The sequence below is a fragment of the Rhinopithecus roxellana genome, chromosome 18, assembly GCF_007565055.1.
Source record: "Rhinopithecus roxellana isolate Shanxi Qingling chromosome 18, ASM756505v1, whole genome shotgun sequence".
NCBI classification, from domain to species: Eukaryota; Metazoa; Chordata; class Mammalia; order Primates; family Cercopithecidae; genus Rhinopithecus; species Rhinopithecus roxellana.
The window spans coordinates 98,514,207-98,532,125 of NC_044566.1; the positions used below are offsets into that span (position 1 = coordinate 98,514,207).

At 40.1% G+C, this 17,919-nt stretch overlaps 1 protein-coding gene and 1 pseudogene across 4 annotated transcripts in view; both read right to left on the minus strand.

Moving 5' to 3' along the window:
- Nucleotides 1–14,864, minus strand: part of GPR180 (G protein-coupled receptor 180) — a 54,205-nt gene extending 39,341 nt beyond the window's left edge. For 3 of the 4 annotated variants that reach the window (XR_004054679.1, XM_030922154.1, XM_030922155.1), the window contains exons 1-3: nt 14,398–14,599; nt 10,093–10,251; nt 2,925–3,125 (exon numbers count right to left, since the gene is read on the minus strand). Coding sequence is in view for 3 of the 4 variants with exons in the window: in XM_030922154.1 (XP_030778014.1) it covers nt 2,925–3,125; nt 10,093–10,251; nt 14,398–14,542 (505 nt within the window). In the remaining variant the exon portion in view is untranslated. Of the gene's footprint in view, nt 1–2,924; nt 3,126–10,092; nt 10,252–14,397 lie in introns of all 4 variants that reach the window. The other variant, XM_010358904.2, reaches the window with a different exon arrangement.
- Nucleotides 3,399–3,743, minus strand: LOC115894605 (annotated as a pseudogene).
- Nucleotides 14,865–17,919: the final 3,055 nt, after the last annotated feature.

A 17,919-nucleotide genomic window follows, 5' to 3' on the forward strand; every position in this document is an offset into this window, starting at 1 on the left:
TAGCAGAAGTTTCTAAAATGAATTGAAGATTTTCCCTGTAAACAAATTCCATACCTGAGGCTACAAAGTAGGAAGAATCCCTCTTAAGGCTCTATTTTAAAACACATGACTAAAACAATGTGAAATACGGACTTTTAGATCAGTGGTTCTGTACATAAGAATCAACTTTACAGCTTTAACTGGCTTCCACTCCAAACCAAATCTATCTGAGTCTCTGGGTGTGAATATCTGAATTTTTGTTTTAAACCTCATAACCTTAAACTAGATGCATACAGTGATGGGTTAAAAACCACTCACTGATACTTCAATGTAGAGTTATTCACAAAAGTTTTTAGGTATTTTAATCAATAAAATGATGTGATGTTTAGAGGAAGCCACAAAACAAGGCTGGATGCTTTTGGGTACTTCTAGCACTTTTTAATGATTAATTTCCGCAGGTTAGCCTTGCATAGAATGTCATGCTTAATGAAAATACATACAATTATAGTGAGGTTTTGCCCCTTGTTTAAATATTGTTGCTGACATACTCAATGTAACTTACCCATTGTAGTATAAGACAGCTTTTAGACACAAGAGTAAGCATAGAATCAAAATCAGTCACAAAATCAGGAAAAGGTAGGTGAGAAGGAGTCAGAACTAAGAACTGAATCACAATGGTTAGTATGGATCATAAAGAAAAGGTTGCCACAACTCAAGATGTTGAGGAAAACACTGGAAGATACAGGCAAGGTTCAGGACAAGGCAAGGTATGACTGGCATTCAGTGCTCCAAGCATGGCACAGGACACAAATGTGATCACTTTATAGCCTGGGATAAAAGTTTACATGCCCAAATTGGTGATAAAGAAAAAGACCAAAAATGGAGGCCTGGATAAGGAGGCAAGTAAAAGCATATTAGGATCCAGAAAAGTCTCATGGATCCACTCAATACATAAAACCACCTTTTGAGCCAAAGGGCTACAGCCTGGAAGGCAGGAGAGGAAGTGCTAATTCATCTGGACTCCACTAGAGGCAGCAGGGTTTGCACATGCAGCAACTGCAGCAGAACATTACTTCCTAGTGAGCCTTGACCAGTCCTAAAAACAAGTGTCACGTGAAATAACAAAGTCTTACAGTTAAAAAGGACTGGAAGGCTGCGTGCGGTGGCTCATGCCTGTAATCCCAGCACTTTTGGGAGGCCAAGGCAAGCCTGCCTTGGCCTGAGGTCAGGAGTTCTGGTCAACATGGTGAAACCTCGTCTCTACTAAAAATACAAAAATTAGACAGGTGTAGTGGTGGGCGCCTGTAGTCCCAGCTACTCAGGAGGCTGAGGCAGGAGAATCGCTTGAACCCGGGAGGCAGAGGTTGCAGTGGGCCGAGACTGCACCATTGCGCTCCAGCCTGGGTGACAGAGCAAGGCTCCGTTTCAAAAAATTAAATTAAAAAAAAAAAAAAAAAAAGGACCTGAAGAGCAATTCAGTCCAACCATCCATTCAATGCTCTTAGTAGACCTGGGTTCCATCAATGCCCTTCCAAAATACAGAAAAATGTTGGCATCTTTTACAAAGATTAAGGAAATGGAAGGACTAAATTAACTTCCAATAATGATCTATACTAGTCAAAGGTATCATTAATGAAATTTAACCTTTACATTCATTTGCATTCAGAAACAACTTGAGTAGTTTACACTATGTCATTTCTTTCACAGAAAGAACTTTAAAATTAACCACTTTAAAACATTTAGGGCCAGGTGCAGCGGCTCACACCTGCAATCCCAACACCTTGGGAGGCCAAGGTGGGAGGATCACTTGAACCCAGTAGTTTGAGACAATCTGGGCAACATGGTGAGACCCCATCTCTAAAAAATAGAAATAAAAAAAAAATTAGCACGCCATTCTGTCACTAGATATACATTTTTCCCAAACAAAGGATATTTTTAAAAAGTTTATCCCTTAAAACATTATTTGTGATCTACTGTCACAAATCTCAAGTTGCTTTTTTAGCTGTGACGAATTTTCACTTTGAACTAAACAATCGGTTTAAGCTAATGTGGCCTCACTCCTGCCTCACCTCCACCCACCCCACTCTATGGTCAACAGGATACAATGGAATTAAATTTTTCTCTTAAGCAGATTGACTTTTTCAAACAGCCAACGAACTCATGAAGAGGTAAACCATTAACGCTTTTCTTTGACAGATGGCGTACAAATCCTTACTCCTACATGTTAATTTACAAATCAGTTATACTTCATAGTATGTTTATCATGATCATAAGAAGTCATTCACTTCTGCTGGGGCTAGGAATCTTACCTCAGTAGGCCAGGACATAGTTACCTAACATTTTGATGAAATATTTTATATGAGTAAATCTGATTCTGGTAAGTATTATAGACTCTGATCATCCCTAAATTGTTGTAAGCTTCAATGAAGGCAATCCCTAAATCTGTTCAAACAACCTAGTAAAGCGTTAACCATACAAAGCAGTTCAGTTTCTAATCTCATTTAATCATTGAGTTAACAACTGAAATTGTTCAATTTATTACCATTTTTCTGTTTATAAAAATAATGCAAAGTTATCATAAAAACAAAAATATTTAGAATTATAGAGGAAACTAAAAACTTCACAAATAATTTCCTGTCAGGAGCCCAAACAAGCAAACAAACAAAAACTACACAACTCTACCAACTCAGAGTATCAAAATAATCTGTTAATAGTTTTGTACTTCTGTTTTATTCTCTGCAGGTTTTACTACACTCAAATAATACTCCACTTTTAAAAATTAGTACTATGGCTATCAAAATGCTATAAGAAGATTCATTTAACCATTTCTCTACTTTTGGACATATAGGTTGCTTTCATTTTTTTTATTTTAAAAATACAACATGAATATATTTGTGCATAAATCTTTTCCAGAATTTAGGATATATTCAAATACATATTCTTACCAGATTCTCCAGCACTAAAATGATCAAATGGATTCCCTTCGGCATCTGGGTTTAGTAACACCATTTCAAATGGGATATCTTCCACCTGAGAATTCTCCTTGTCATCTTGGCACGTATACTTGTCTGCATAAAACACATGCCACGTTTGTGGAGATGGAATCTGGGACACTGTCAGATTATGTTCAGTCTGGTTCATGGTCACTTTAAAGAGAAAGAAAACAACACCTTTCGTAACAAAACTCTCAAATGTGTTCCATTATTTTATCATATAATCAATTTGAGGTTAGGACACTCTTTTGTTTAATTTTTATTGCCTCAGAAATCCAAGACCTTGAGAAGTATTTGGAATAAGGCTTGTAAACCAGATATTTACAGAATAAATCAGAATTTATCTGCAAAGGAGATAAAAATGATGTTTTTAACCAAGGAATCACTATAAAAGTATGACTATAAAACACCACGAGTAGAATGGCTTCACTGAAACTCTGAATTTCTTTTTTTCTGGTTCTCACATTCGTATTGGGAGCCACGGGAGGGGCCTCTTCTGTGAGTGGAGGTGCTCAGTTTCTTCAGCCACTCCAAGCTGGGGCTCTGGGGATCCTGGGGGTGGCTGGGCACATCGGGCATGTTCCCATCATTGCGGATGGGCATTGGGTAGTGGTAGGGCGTGACCTCGTTGATCATGATGAAGTACTTGGTGTAGGGGCTGAGTGGGGGCAGAATTACAACTAGGCTCCTGATGATGAAGGACACGACCAGCACCAGCTTCTTGGCCCAGGCATTCTTGAGGAAGGCGCTGAGTCTCGCCACCATCTTGGTCTCGACAGCTGAAATTTTGAATTTTAATTTTCGATATTTTCACAGTTTCCAGGTGGGTTAATGACATTCAAAAAAATTATTGTGGTAAAATATACACAATGCTAAATGTATCATTTTAATCATTTTTAAGTGTATAGTCTATGGCATTAAGCACATCCACAACGCTGTGCAACAATCACAGTGACATTTTTGAAGACTACTTGAGTTAAATTTAAAATGGAGCATTCAACTTACGAAATCATTATATCTAAAAACTCTGTATTTTCTTTTTTTTTTTTTTTTTTTTTTTTTTGAGACGGAGTCTCGCTCTGTCGCCCAGGCTGGAGTGCAGTGGCCGGATCTCAGCTCACTGCAAGCTCCGCCTCCCGGGTTTATGCCATTCTCCTGCCTCAGCCTCCCGAGTAGCTGGGACTACAGGCGCCTGCCACCTCGCCCGGCTAGTTTTTTGTATTTTTTAGTAGAGATGGGGTTTCACCATGTTAGCCAGGATGGTCTTGATCTCCTGACCTCGTGATCCGCCCGTCTCGGAAAACTCTGTATTTTCAAAAGATTTTCCAAAATCTTTTTCTGATTGGTTGTTCTTTAAAAGGGTACAAAAAGCAGAAAAAACAGAAATTACAGAAATGTAGAAGTTATTATACTGGATCAGGTCCCTATGAAGTAGTATGATATAGTCAGGGGTGGGGGTGTGTGGCATCATTCAGATGTATGTTTCAATCCTGGCTTCAATACTTACCTGTTGTGTGACCTTGGGTAAGTTACATAAGCAATGACACTCATTTTCTTCATCTGTAAAATGAAGATACTACCTACAGCAAAGAGCTGATGTAAGCACTAAGTTACATGAGTCACCTAGCATGGTATGTCACAGAGCAGTTGCTAAATGTCAATTTTGCTTTTCCTTTCTTTAAAACATGGTGGTTATATTAGTAAGTGGTTCTCAATCCAGGGTAATCTCCTTTCATCCAGGGCCTCTGAAAATATGAGGGGATCGTTTTTTGTCACAATAGCTGGTTAGATACTTGGAGGGGGGCTGTGTTGAACCTCATGCGAAGAATTTTTCCCCTAAAATGCCAATGGCACTCCCTTCTGAGACACACAAAATGATGTCTAAGATTCTTTCTGGATCTAAAACTATTAGGTTGGTGCCAAAGTAACTGCAGTTTCTGAATATGACCTGACCTAAGAGGCACTGACTAACACTAACATGAAACTGCGTAGGAGAGGAGTGTCTCAAGTTCTGAGTGTAACGAAAAGAGTAGAGTTAGAAGAGTGAGTCTTGGCCTTGTGACTCAGCAAATAAATTTACAACCTCTCTAAATTTGTTTCTTCAATAGTAAAATAAAGATACCTTCCCTGTTAGCTCAGAGTTCTTGTGAGGGGCAAAGGAAAAGCATATGGAATGTTATGTAAAGAGCATGATTCTACACAAAGTATTTTTAAAACAGTATTATGATGGGCCCAATTCCCAACCTAGTTTGCCTCCATAACATGTCAATATTTAAGGACAAATTAGTCTTAATCTCTTTCTGAATTGTAGATTTTTTTTTAATAAATAAAAGACATTTCTTGAGGTAACCCGAAATTTGTGTATGGAATAGATTTCAGAGGACATTATAAAATTATTAATTTTCTTAGGTGTATGACAGTTAAACAGATGAATTTCTTTACTCTTAGAAGCTGTATGCTTAGGTATGGAGGGGCAAACTGTGATACCTGCTGCTTATTTTCACAAGGTTCAATTAAAACAAAAATCACATACATATAGACATAAAGCAAATTTAATAAAATATTAACAATTATTGAGTCTAAGCAGAGGATATACAGATGCTGGTTGTATTATAATTTCATCTTTTCTGTGTGTTGGGAAATTTTTCTAGTGGAAAGTTGGAAAAATGTTATTTATAGGTTGTCTTTATGAATGAGATACAGATGTAGTCAGGATTTGAATTTTGAGGACTTGGACTGTACAACTGGGAATTTCATTCATTGGTAGTTAAATTGAACAAGAGGATTTGATTAACACCATTATGACATTGCTTTTTTGGCTACTGTAAGTTAGCTGACATTTAAACTACCTTTTTTAAAAACAAACAAACAAACAAAAACCATAGAGCTTCCGGAAAAATGTAGCAATGACTCTAGTTTCTGTTAAATATTGGAAGACTTTTAGTAAGAATTTAATAAATGCTCAATAAATGATTCAGAAATAAGACTGTTTAAATATGCAATTTGCAATTATATAATCCGGACCTCATTATATAAAGGCTCTGCTGTGTTGCTGTTTTTATCCTTTGCACTTTTTCTCTTAGATAAAATATTTAAAAACCACACTTTTACCAATATGCTTTTGATGTTTCATTTTAAATTATGTGGATTTACTTCAAGCAGAAATAAAAGTGTGCTTCATAAAGTGATACTGGCCTTTAGTTTTTGTCTTGCTGTCTTTTCAGCAAGCCTGGGAAACAAGCCTCTTGACAAAACCGTGTGTTCATTGTTTCCGAGACAAAAGACTACAGCACAGCATGCATATTCTATGCTGGTGTAATTAGTACCTCAAATATTAACAAAACTTGAACTGCTGAGAATGGTGCTGAATAGCTAATTGTCCAATCATATTATAAAAGGAAATGAATACTGTTAACCAAAACACACAATAAAATACTAACACCTTTAAATGATTTACAAAATATACCAAACTACAAAAGGAATCATATGCATAACATGTAAAAAGACAACACTGAAATGTTTTCTATACAATATTGTATTCAGCTCCTATAATTTGATAGAAAATTCCTCCGAATCTCCTTGTTTAGATAGAAATATATAAACTCATCATTTTCAGTGCTTTTAAATGTCTTGTTTGATTGCTTTAAAAATCTACAAAGTAGTTTTTAGTATTATTTAAGTCAGATTTTTATGACAGAACAAAGAGATGATTGAAAAATAATTTTTCAAACATTAATTTGGGAGAGTCAAGCAACATTCAACATTGAGATTTGTCAAATCTGCTAGTCCTTTCATAGCACACAGCAGTGGCAGGGTTTTACGTAGGAGCTGGGCAGAGTTACTGAGTTCATTACCAAATAGGTGAAAGGCTGTTAACTCTTAAGTCTCATTAATAGCTAAGAAAAGCACTTGCTATAAGGAATTATTCTTAAATATGTGTTACTATTACATCATGAATTTAAGGATATGCTTTTTTGTTTAAATGTATCTAAGCTCCTAAATAACATACCATAAATATGACAACTAACATATAAAAGAGACTTCAGATTTGGATTTTGTTATTGGAAAAAAAACTGGTGAAGTATATATACGTAGAAATCAGTATTAAATTTATTTTGGGCCCCAAAATTTGACAAAACAACCTTCACTCCTCTAAAATTCCTGTTTCCTGATATCTTCCATTCCACAATTCCAAAGAATACCTCTGCACTCAACAGAACAGGGAAAAGAAAGAGAAAATAAAGAAACAACCGCAGAAGGTTTTATTAAGTTGTGGTCCTATAGATAAGTAACTCCACCCTTAACAGTTACAATGAGAATGGCAGCATTTTGGAACTATCATGAACCTTAGGGAAACCTAGTCCAACTTGCTTATTGTACAGATAAGTAAAATGAAGTTCAAAGATAATGAGTTCTTGTTCTAAATCACTAGCAGTGATTCTCAGTTTTGTGGTCTTCCCATTGCACCACACTGTCTCCCTGCATACAGAAGTTCTGGGAATACAGGAATATGACTCATACAGAAATGATGTTTTTAAGTGTATAAAGTATACAGTATAATACTGACTATGTGACGCAAGAGAACAAATCAATATTTCTATAGCTGAAAGCTTAAAACTGCCTAATAAGTTTTTATTGGAGACAGAAAAAGTCTTTGAGATGTCAAACGCAAAAAGCAAAAAACCTACCTAAAAAAAGCCCTTAAGCACTAAGGTCTACGACTATTCATTCTACAAATACTTAGTAAAAACTTACGTAAGCACCAGGGAATGATAAATTCTCATTCTCATAGTGCCATATAATTGGTATTCATAGTACTTATCAAAATAGCAATTTTACATTTATTCACATTGATCTGATTCATTCTGGTAACCTCCACCAGCCTTAAAAACATTTTGGTCACTAATCTATCACCAGTACCTAGCATAGTACATGAAACAATGGAAGCACTCAGTGAATGAACATACCGAAAGAGCCCTACTGCTCTCATTGACTGATTTTATAACAAATAAATATAATGGAAAGTGGTAACTATAGTAAGTGCTACGTAGGAAAACAAGAGGCTATAAAAACTTAGGTGTTAACTTAATCGAGGGAGGAGCCAGCGGGGAGGCTGAAGAGGAAAAAGTTTATGCAAAGGCTCAGGGTAGCACTGAAATAAAATGCAGTGAGTGGGGCAATGCCCTGAGATAAAATATAAAATGGAGAGGTAAGCAGCAGCCAGTCTACAAAGGCTTTGCTGGTCAGGTTAAGGAGGCCTGGTCAGGTTCAGGGAAACGGCTTTGCTGGTCAGGTTAAGGGAAACCATTTATTTTAAGGGTGTGCTGAGGAAGTGACTGTAACATAACCATATCTGCTATTTAGAAAGATCTAGTTACAGAAGGGGGACCAGCATGGCTATAGAATAGCCAGGTAGGAGACTGCTGAAATAGCAAAGGCAAGATGAATTCAAGAGATATTTAAAAGTAAAACCTCAAGACTTAACTGATGGATGGGGAGGTAGAAAGGTCAAAGAGGGGAGTATTAGAAGACACCTTGGTTTCTCAACTGTTTACTGGATGGCGGGTGGTGCCAGTTCTTAAAATAGGGAACACCAGAAGAGGACCAGGTCTGGATGGGGAAGATGGTGAGTTCAGTTTAGACACCAGAGGAATTGGGAACTGAAGGACACGACGTTTCATACATACGTGGAACACTTAGATGAGCAAATTGGCAGAGAAAGGAAGAGATAACTAATCATGAGAATCTGCATATATTTCCCAGGTAAGTTTTGATTTCAGGGTCAAAGTAAATAATTGTATGTAATTGTCTCTTTTATAGTTGAATCCAATCATTCATCTCCAGGATACTATCTTCTCACAATGTCATCTCACAAATCTACATTAAAGATCCCCACAATGGGTGGCAAGGATTGGGGACCTCTGCTTTGTTCACTGTTCTAACTAGTTGCCTTATGAGGGAATCAGACAGCTGATAAGATAAAGACTGGATGTTTAGAAATCAATCTTCCGCTAGACTAGGCTAAGAGGAGACTACCATGTTCCATATATGGATGAGTCCCTGAATAATAATGGGAAAGAGGGAAGAATAATTCCCATTTTTCCTCATGGATGCTTCAAATTTCTAATGTCTCCTACACCTAATTAACTTGCAAGGTGCAAAATGGAAACAATGGCACATGTTCTTCATTTCCATATTAAAAAAATTTTCACTCACTCTGGATGGCTAGCACCCTAATGCACAGGACAATGCTGATGAGAATGAATGGGATCACGGATTTAAGTCACTAGATTAGGATTTAAAAAGTACAGCCTCTCTAGAGGCAAACCCAGAAGTATACAAATGATGTGGTGCTGGTACATCTCAAAGAGACTTTTTTTTTTTTTCTGAGGCAAAGTCTCACTCTGTCACCCAGGCTGGAGTGCAGTGGTGCGATCTCGGCTCACTGCAACCTCTGCCTCCCAGGTTCAAGCAATTCTCATGCCTCAGCGTGCCAAGTAGCTGGGATTACAGGCGTGTGCCACCACACCTGTCTAATTTTGTTTTGTATTTTCAGTAGAGACGGGGTTTCACTATGTTGGCCAGGCTGGTCTCAAGCTCCCAACCTCAGGTGACCCGCCCACCTTGGCCTCCCCAAGTGCTGAGATTACAGGCATGAGCCACCGTGCCTAGCTGTCAAAGTGACATATTTTATCACCATGTAACTAAGTCTCATGTTCAAATGACATGTCGGGAAACAGCATCACTCGAGCTAAATTATCCAATTAACTAAGATAATACATGTTTGGCATTTAGCTCAGTGCTGGCAGATAATGAGCATTCAACAAATGTTATCATTCATTCCATGCTGCCACTGGGTCAAAATATATTTTCCATATTGGCATAAAGTATGCAAACTGTAAAGAGTCTGAATGAAAGAAAGGACTCCTATATAAATTATCTGGATTTTCATTTTTCAAAAATGATAAAGAAGGGAAAGGCATTGTTAAAACTCAGCTTAAAATGTACTAGACAAAGTATCATCACCGTGGGATGTAACATATGTACATATGGTACTGTATTTCAACATTAGGAGGAAAAAAACTATATCTAATGATCAAAGAAAAAAGGATATACTCACTTGTCAACTGAGCTTTGGATAATTTTTCACTACAGCTATAACCAGGACTGCTTTGCTGTAGCTTTAGCCATTCCTGGGCTTGGAACAGGTAGAGTTTAGCTTCTTTTCCAACAGCTACTGCTATGTTGTTGATTCTGACACACAGAAGAGCATGGTCACCTTGACATTAAAACAAAAATTATCAACTAGTTTGGTCTTATATGAAACTGAGACATGAGGACAACTCAACACTTCCACTTACCAAAATGGAAATTTAAAAAGCACAATTCTTCTTAAATCTCACTTAACTAGGTAAATCACATCAGAATGAACACCACATTTAGAAGCAAGAGATTATTCAAATGAACGTGTGGTATTTCCTTGAAATTCAGCTGATAACTGATAATATTTCACTCAATAAACAGCAAATATCTAGGGTATTTGGACAATTCACTGTATTACAATTTTTGCCTCACTTTACAACCACTTGTTTTACATTTTATTCATAATCTATAGAAATGTCCCACCAGGACTGTAAACTAGTTCAACCATTGTGGAAGACTGTGGCAATTCCTCAAGGATCTAGAACTAGAAATACCAGCCATCCCATTACTGAGTATATACCCAAAGGATTATAAATCATGCTGCTATAAAGACACAAGCACACATGTTTATTGCAGCACTGTTCACAATAGCAACGACTTGGAACCAACCCATATGTCTATCAATGATAGACTGGATTAAGAAAATGTGGCACATATGCACCATGGAATACTATGCAGCCATAAAAAAAGGATGAGTTCATGTCCTTTGTAGGGACATAGATGAAGCTGGAAACCATCATTCTGAGCAAACTATCACAAGGACAGAAAACCAAACACCACATGTTCTCACTCATAGGTGGGAATTGCACAACGAGAACACTTGGACACAGGGTGGGGAACATCACACACCGGGGCCTGTCGTGGGGTGAGGGGAGAGGGGAGGCATAGCATTAGGAGATATACCCAATGTAAATGACAAGTTAATGGGTGCAGCACACCAACATGGCACATATATACATATGTAACAAATCTGCAGGTTGTGCACATGTACCCTAGAACTTAAAGTATAATAATAAAAGAAGAAAAAAATAAAAAAAAATTTTAAAAAGTCCCACCAAAGTTTGTTTTTCAATGACATAGCTGTTAATGTTTAATTATACTCTTTTTTTTTTTTTTTTTTTGAGACGGAGTCTTGCTCTGCCACCCAGGCTGGAGTGCAGTGGCCGGATCTCAGCTCACTGCAAGCTCCGCCTCCCGGGTTTACGCCATTCTCCTGCCTCAGCCTCCCGAGTAGCTGGGACTACAGGCGCCCGCCTCGTCGCCCGGCTAGTTTTTTGTATTTTTAAGTAGAGACAGGGTTTCACCGTATTAGCCAGGATGGTCTCGATCTCCTGACCTCGTGATCCGCCCGTCTCGGCCTCCCAAAGTGCTGGGATTACAGGCTTGAGCCACCGCGCCCGGCCTAATTATACTCTTAATATAAAAAATAAACATAGCTAATAGCAGGAAAGTTTAAATGTACAAACAAAATTTGGTATGTATGACTTTTACAAAAGAACTTTCAAGGGCTGGGCACAGTGGCCACACCCATAATCCCAGCACTTTAGGAGGCCAAGGTGGGAGGATCACCAGTCCAAGAGTTTGAGACCAGCCTGGAAAACAAAGTGAGATCCTGTTGCTATTAAAAAAAAAAAAAAAAAATTATCTGGGCTTGGTGGCTGAGCCTGTAGTCTCAGCTACTCGGAAGGCTGAGATGGGAGGATCGTTTTAGCCTGGGAATCTGAGACTGCAGTAAGCTTTGATTATACCACTGCGCTCCAGTCTGGGTGACAGAACAACACTCTTTTTTGAGCCAGTGTTACTCTGTCACTCAGGCTGGAGTGCAGTGGTGCAACCTCCGCTCACTGCAATCTCTACCTCCCAGGTTCAAGCGATTCTCCTGCCTCAGCTTCCTAAGTAGGAGTAGCTGGGATTACAGGCATGTGCCACCACACCCGGCATCACCACATCCAGCTAATTTTTGTATTTTTAGTAGAGACAGGGTTTCACCATGTTGGCCAGGTTGGTCTTTTTTTTTTTTTTTTTTTTTTTAATTTTTTGAGACAAAGTCTCGCTCTATTGCCCAGGATGGAGTGCAATGGCACGATCTCAGCTCACTGCAACCTCCATCTCCCCGGTTCAAGCGATTCTCCTACCTCAGCCTCCCAAGTAGCTGGGATTACAGACACCTGCCATCATGCCCGACTAATTTTTCTATTTTTGTAGAGACGGGGTTTCACCATGATGACCAGGCTGGTCTTTAACTCCTGACCTCAGGTGATCCGCCCGCCTCAGCCTCCCAAAGTGCTGGGATTACAGGCATGAGCTACCCACCGAGTCTGGATTCTTTTTTAAAAAAAAGAACTTTCAGAATAATATATGTTGTAAGATGAATACAGAATGAAACTGGTTGCACACACCAATTACATTTAAGGCCCAGAACAGAAATGGCAGTAAGTTAGTGCCTCTAGGGAAAGGGATTCTGGGTGAAAAGAGCTAAGACAGGAGACCATTTTTCATTTTAAGATCTTCTGTTCTCCTGGAAATTTTTTTTTCTATGCTTTTGTTACTCTAATTACCACTTTTATCAAACATTTTAAATATATTTAAATATACAGTATATATATCAAATAATGTGCAAATCTCTTACATAAATTGATTACATATTTTGAACAGTTTTAAAAGTGACTCTGAGGCCCAATTAACACTGTAAATTGCATTCTGAGTTACAGTTCATTATTTCAGTATAGTTTTTGCATTATTATTTTACTGAATTGGGATTCATGAAAATTGGTAGTAACTATATATGATTTTATACATATGAAAGAGAATGAATGTACTTGAAACACCTTATCCCCAATCTGTCTTGAGAAATCCGAATTTAGTACATTTTTCTCCTCCACATTTACCAGATGATCATCATGAACTATGAGGTCGTCCAAGTCTCTCTGCTGGTCCTAAGTAATAACCCATGTCTTCTACACATCCCAGATTTTCCAACACTGTCCACATTGTGCCATTTAAGACAGTGGCTGTCAATACTCAAAAGTATGGTTACAGTCCATTGATTGAGAAACTCAAAATGTGACCAAAAAATAATAAAATTGTTTCTAGTGTTTCTTCTTCATTCACCCAAAATATATTCTACATTGGATTATGTAAAACCGGGTTGCTGAAACTCCTTTTCTTAGGTATCTTAAAAACTTCAAAAAAAAAAAAAAAAAAAAATCAGGATCCCTTCCCTTTATTCCGTCAATTCTGTAATTTCCCAATACTTTAAATTCCTTTTCTCACCAAAGTAGTTCCTAGTTTCTATTATCTTCTCTTAAGAACATTTTCTAGGTCAATATTCTGATGTTCAACGTTGCATCTTCTAATGCTTAAGACTGTACAAATCAAAGTTCCTAATGTCGTCCAGGCAAATAATTATTTGAAATACAGCACTAGTCAAATTAACAGTACCAAGAAAAACACTTAAATTGTGAGGGTGCAAATGAGACCAAAATTAGAATTGCAAATTCATTTATTGAAGGAATAATTACTGACATCTGAGGAAGATCAAAAGGTAATAATCAAATGCAGCTCTGATTTCAGAAGAGCCACACAGAACACAAAGTAGGGAGCTTCCAGGGCGCTACTTACATGCATTTTCATCAGCTTAGTTCTAGGCCTTACTGCCCACAGTAAATCTATTGCACTAGTAGCCAATTAACCAAACTGTTCAATATGACAACTACATTATCAAGTGTTTTACTTGGTTTCCAAAACCACTCTGCTGCAAGCAGGTCTCAGCAAATTGGTCTTAAAAAAAAAAAAAAAAAGGAAATTTAAGTTCCTAGCCTTAAATTCTCCCATACGTCAGTGTATAGAGTGCGGTCGAGACAGGAAGGAGCAAACGTGCTTCTTTGGGGGAAGGATCTGGAAAGATGCGGCCGACCAGTCATTTGCACATTCGCTTGCAAGGGGAGGGTGGGGGAAATGGAAACCGGCTTTCAGGTGCGGAACACGATCACTGGTGGCGAGAGGCCGCTGCCTTGGGCTGGGAAGCCGCACCAGCGGGGTTGGCAAGGAATGCATCCCACTATTACCGGCAGCTGCGGCGACGCAGGAGGTCCAGGTGAGGCTGGTGAAGTCGCCAGCCTCGCCCAACGTGGCGGGGAGGGGCCGGGGAGGAGCGGCCCGCGGACCCCGCCGGCGGGATGGGCCAGGGCGCCTTCATCCCTCTCCCCGCCCCCAGACCTACCATGGAACTCGAAGTGGCCGATGCGCTGGCCCTGGGCGTCCTGGGCCGCGGTGCTGCTGAAGCTGCCCCGCAGGGTCTTACCCTGGCTACCCTGCGGCCACCAGCAGCACGTGAGGGCCACCGCCAGCAGCCGCAGCCCCCCCATGCCCGTCTCCCGCTCCGCACCGACGCCTCGGCACCCAACTACCCGCGGCTGCCCGCCCCACGTAGGCAGCTGGGGGAGGCGGGGTCGGCGCTGGAGACCTGCGGCTCTGGAGCCTGAGAACCAATGAGGCGGGCTCCTCTGCCACGAGCCAAAGACATTCACCAATCAGAGGCCGAAATGGGCGGGACGCGCAGATCCGAGCGTCCCATCACTCCCCGGCTTTTGACTAGTTCCCGCCTTTTTCTTTAATGAGGAATCAGGAGGATGTTGCTTCAGGTTATGGAAAACTCATCTCCCTCATCGCCTAGCACGTCTTGCTACTGAGCATGCGCGGGCGCGCTGGCACGAGTCCGCGTGGCTTTCGAGGAGCATGTGAGATTCGGAAAAAACTTAAGATAACACAGGACAGGACTGTCTCTGGTCGAGAGAGGAAAACTCTCCCGCAAAGAAAAAATCGTGTTCTTACGCAGCTTTTCTTCCTCGGCGCCTGTATAACCAACAGGACGTGTCCGATTTAATGCCTCAAAGACACTTAGGTCCGCAAGACCACAGTTTAACGCATGACTTCTCTTGGCATCTCCAGTCGATTTTTCCCTCCTAGGTTCTCTGGCTTCTTGACTTTCATTATTCCCCCCCATCCCCCCCACCGCAAGGAATCAGACCTATTGGGGGCCACCACTTCATTTACATGAGGTGAGCTCCAAGTGGCCAGTGGGAAACCTCTAGAGGGTATTTGGATCCAAGATGATTATGTATTCAGGTCCTGCTGCGCTGCTCAGGAGGCTCCCATACTGTGGAGTGTACTTTCATTTTCTTTTTTTGAGACAGAGTCTCGTTCTGTCGCCCAGGCTGGAGTGCAGTGGCACAACCTCGGCTCACTGCAACCTCCGCCTCCCAGGTTCAAGTGATTCTCCTGCCTCAGCCTCCAGCTGGGATTACAGGTGCTCGCCACCACACCCGGCTAATTTTGGATTTTTAGTAGAGACCGGGTTTCACTATGTCGACCAGGCTGATCTCCAACTCCTGACCTCAAGAGATCCTCCCGTCTCGGCCTCCCAAAGTGCTGGGATTACAGGTGTGAGCCACGGCGCCTGGCCATGTACTTTCATTTTCAATAAATTTCTGCTTTCGTTCTTTTTTGCGTCATTCTTTCCTTGCTTTGCTTTGCCTTTTGTCCAATTCTTTGTTCAAAATGCCAAGAACCTGGACAACTTACAGTCAAGACCCTCCACAGGTAACAAAAGCAGGAACTCAAAATTATTTCATGAATAAATGTATATAAATGATTTTCATTTAACAACAAGCTTCTATAACATATAAGCAAGCTCTCATAACAGACTTCACCATTTAGAAAAAAAAAAATATTGAGGGACCACCTCCTACCATATACCCAGCATTTTCAGTATTTCTGGCTGAATATGCTGGAAGTATTAATATTTTGGGATTAAAAAAAAACTGCAAGGGTTCTTTATTATAAAAGTAATCCATGTGTCTCAGAAAAAAATTCACAGTCAAAAATATATAAAGTGGGCTGGGTGCGGTGGCTCACGCCTGTAATCCCAACACTTCGGGAAGTGAGGTGGGTGGATCACCTGAGGTCAGGAGTTCAAGACCAGCCTGGCCAACGTGGTGAAAACTCATCTCTACTAAAAATACAAAAACTAGCTAGGTGTGGTAGCATGCACCTGTAATCCCACCTACTTGGAGGCTGAGATGGGAGAATCGCTTGAACCTGGGAGGCAGAGGGTGCAGTGAGCCAAGATCATGGCACTGCACTCCAGGCTGGGCAACAGAGCGAGAGTCTGTCTCAAGAAAACAAAAGTATATAAAGTAAAAATTAAACTCCCCATTTCCTCCTTTCCCTGCCCATATCTCATCCCCAAAGTTAACTTATTTTAAGAGTTTAGGGTGAATCTTTTCAAGTAAGTCACAAATACCACAAAAATATGTGGTATTTGTAAACCAAGGAAAGGAATAAAATTGGTCCTGAAGAAAAATCATAACATAGGCCTTGAATGCTGTTAGGCCTCAAACCAAGGAAAGGAATAAAATTGGTCCTGAAGAAAAATCATAACATAGGCCTTGAATGCTGTTAGGCCTCTCCTATCTTTTCTTTCTTCTCAATCAACTTGGTTTTTCTCACTGTGAAGACAGGCTTTTGGGCTCCTCGTTACTTTGAAAGAACATGGCCACCAAAAAGTTCCAGCTTTGTAGAACCTCAGAGTTCAAGTAGAGTAACCAGACTATACTAGCACCTTAGTCGAATTCTAAATCCCAAGAAGAGGCTTCAGTTGGCCTAGAGTCAGCCAGATTCCATTCTGTGGCCTGCCTGGGTCAACTTGGGGAGATCATAAAGGATGGTGGGGGGAGGAGTCTGGTCAGAAAAAAACTGTACGTATCGACTGCAGTATATTTTGGTCTTCATTCCATGTTGGTGCCTTCTTTTTAAAGACTATAAAACAGTCTACTGCGTTTTAAAAGTTAGAAGACATTATACACATTTAGATTATTTCCAGTGTTTCATTATTGCAAGCAATACAACAATGAACAATTATCTACATTATACATCATGGAATTCGGGGGGGGGGTCATAGAATATGAACATTTGAAATTTTCGTATATATTACCACTTTGCCCCACAAAAAGGTTGTGACGTGATACTTCCACATATATGCCTGTACTGGACGTTTCCATTCGTTTTCAGCTTTGCCAAACATTATGTTGGGGAAAAAAAGATATTTATTTATCTATTCAACAATATTTAATGGTCATTTATTCTGTACCAAGTCTCTAAGGACATGCGATAACAGCAGAAAACAAAACAAACCCCCTGACCCCATGGAACACTAAACAGAGGGCAGTTACATCAATGTAAATGTTGAGTGCTAGGAAGAAAAATAAAGAAGGGTAAGATGATTCGGCAGGTTTGGGCAGAGCTCTCTATTTTAATTGTGGTGGTCATTCAAGCTGAAAACGGAAGTAAGGGTAAAAACTAGGCAGACATCTGGGGAAAGGCCATCCAGGTCCCGGGGAAGTAGCATGCCTGGCACATTCAATGAAGAGCAAGGAGGGTGGGGAGGCTGGGGCAGAGTGAGGAAAGGGGAGAATAGGATAATATATCAGGGTAGGACCTAGGGAATATCATTATCATGATTGCAAGCCTTCTGCACTGTCTGTAACAATAATATTATTTTTTGAGACGGAGTTTTGCTCTTGTTGCCTAGGCTGGAGCGTAATGGTGAAGTCTTGGCTCACTGCAACCCCTGCCTTCCAGGTTCAAGCGATTCTCCTGCCTCAGCCTCCCGACCTGCCATCACGCCCGGCTAATTTTTGTATTTTTAGTAGAGACAGGGTTTCACCATGTTGGCCAAGCTGGT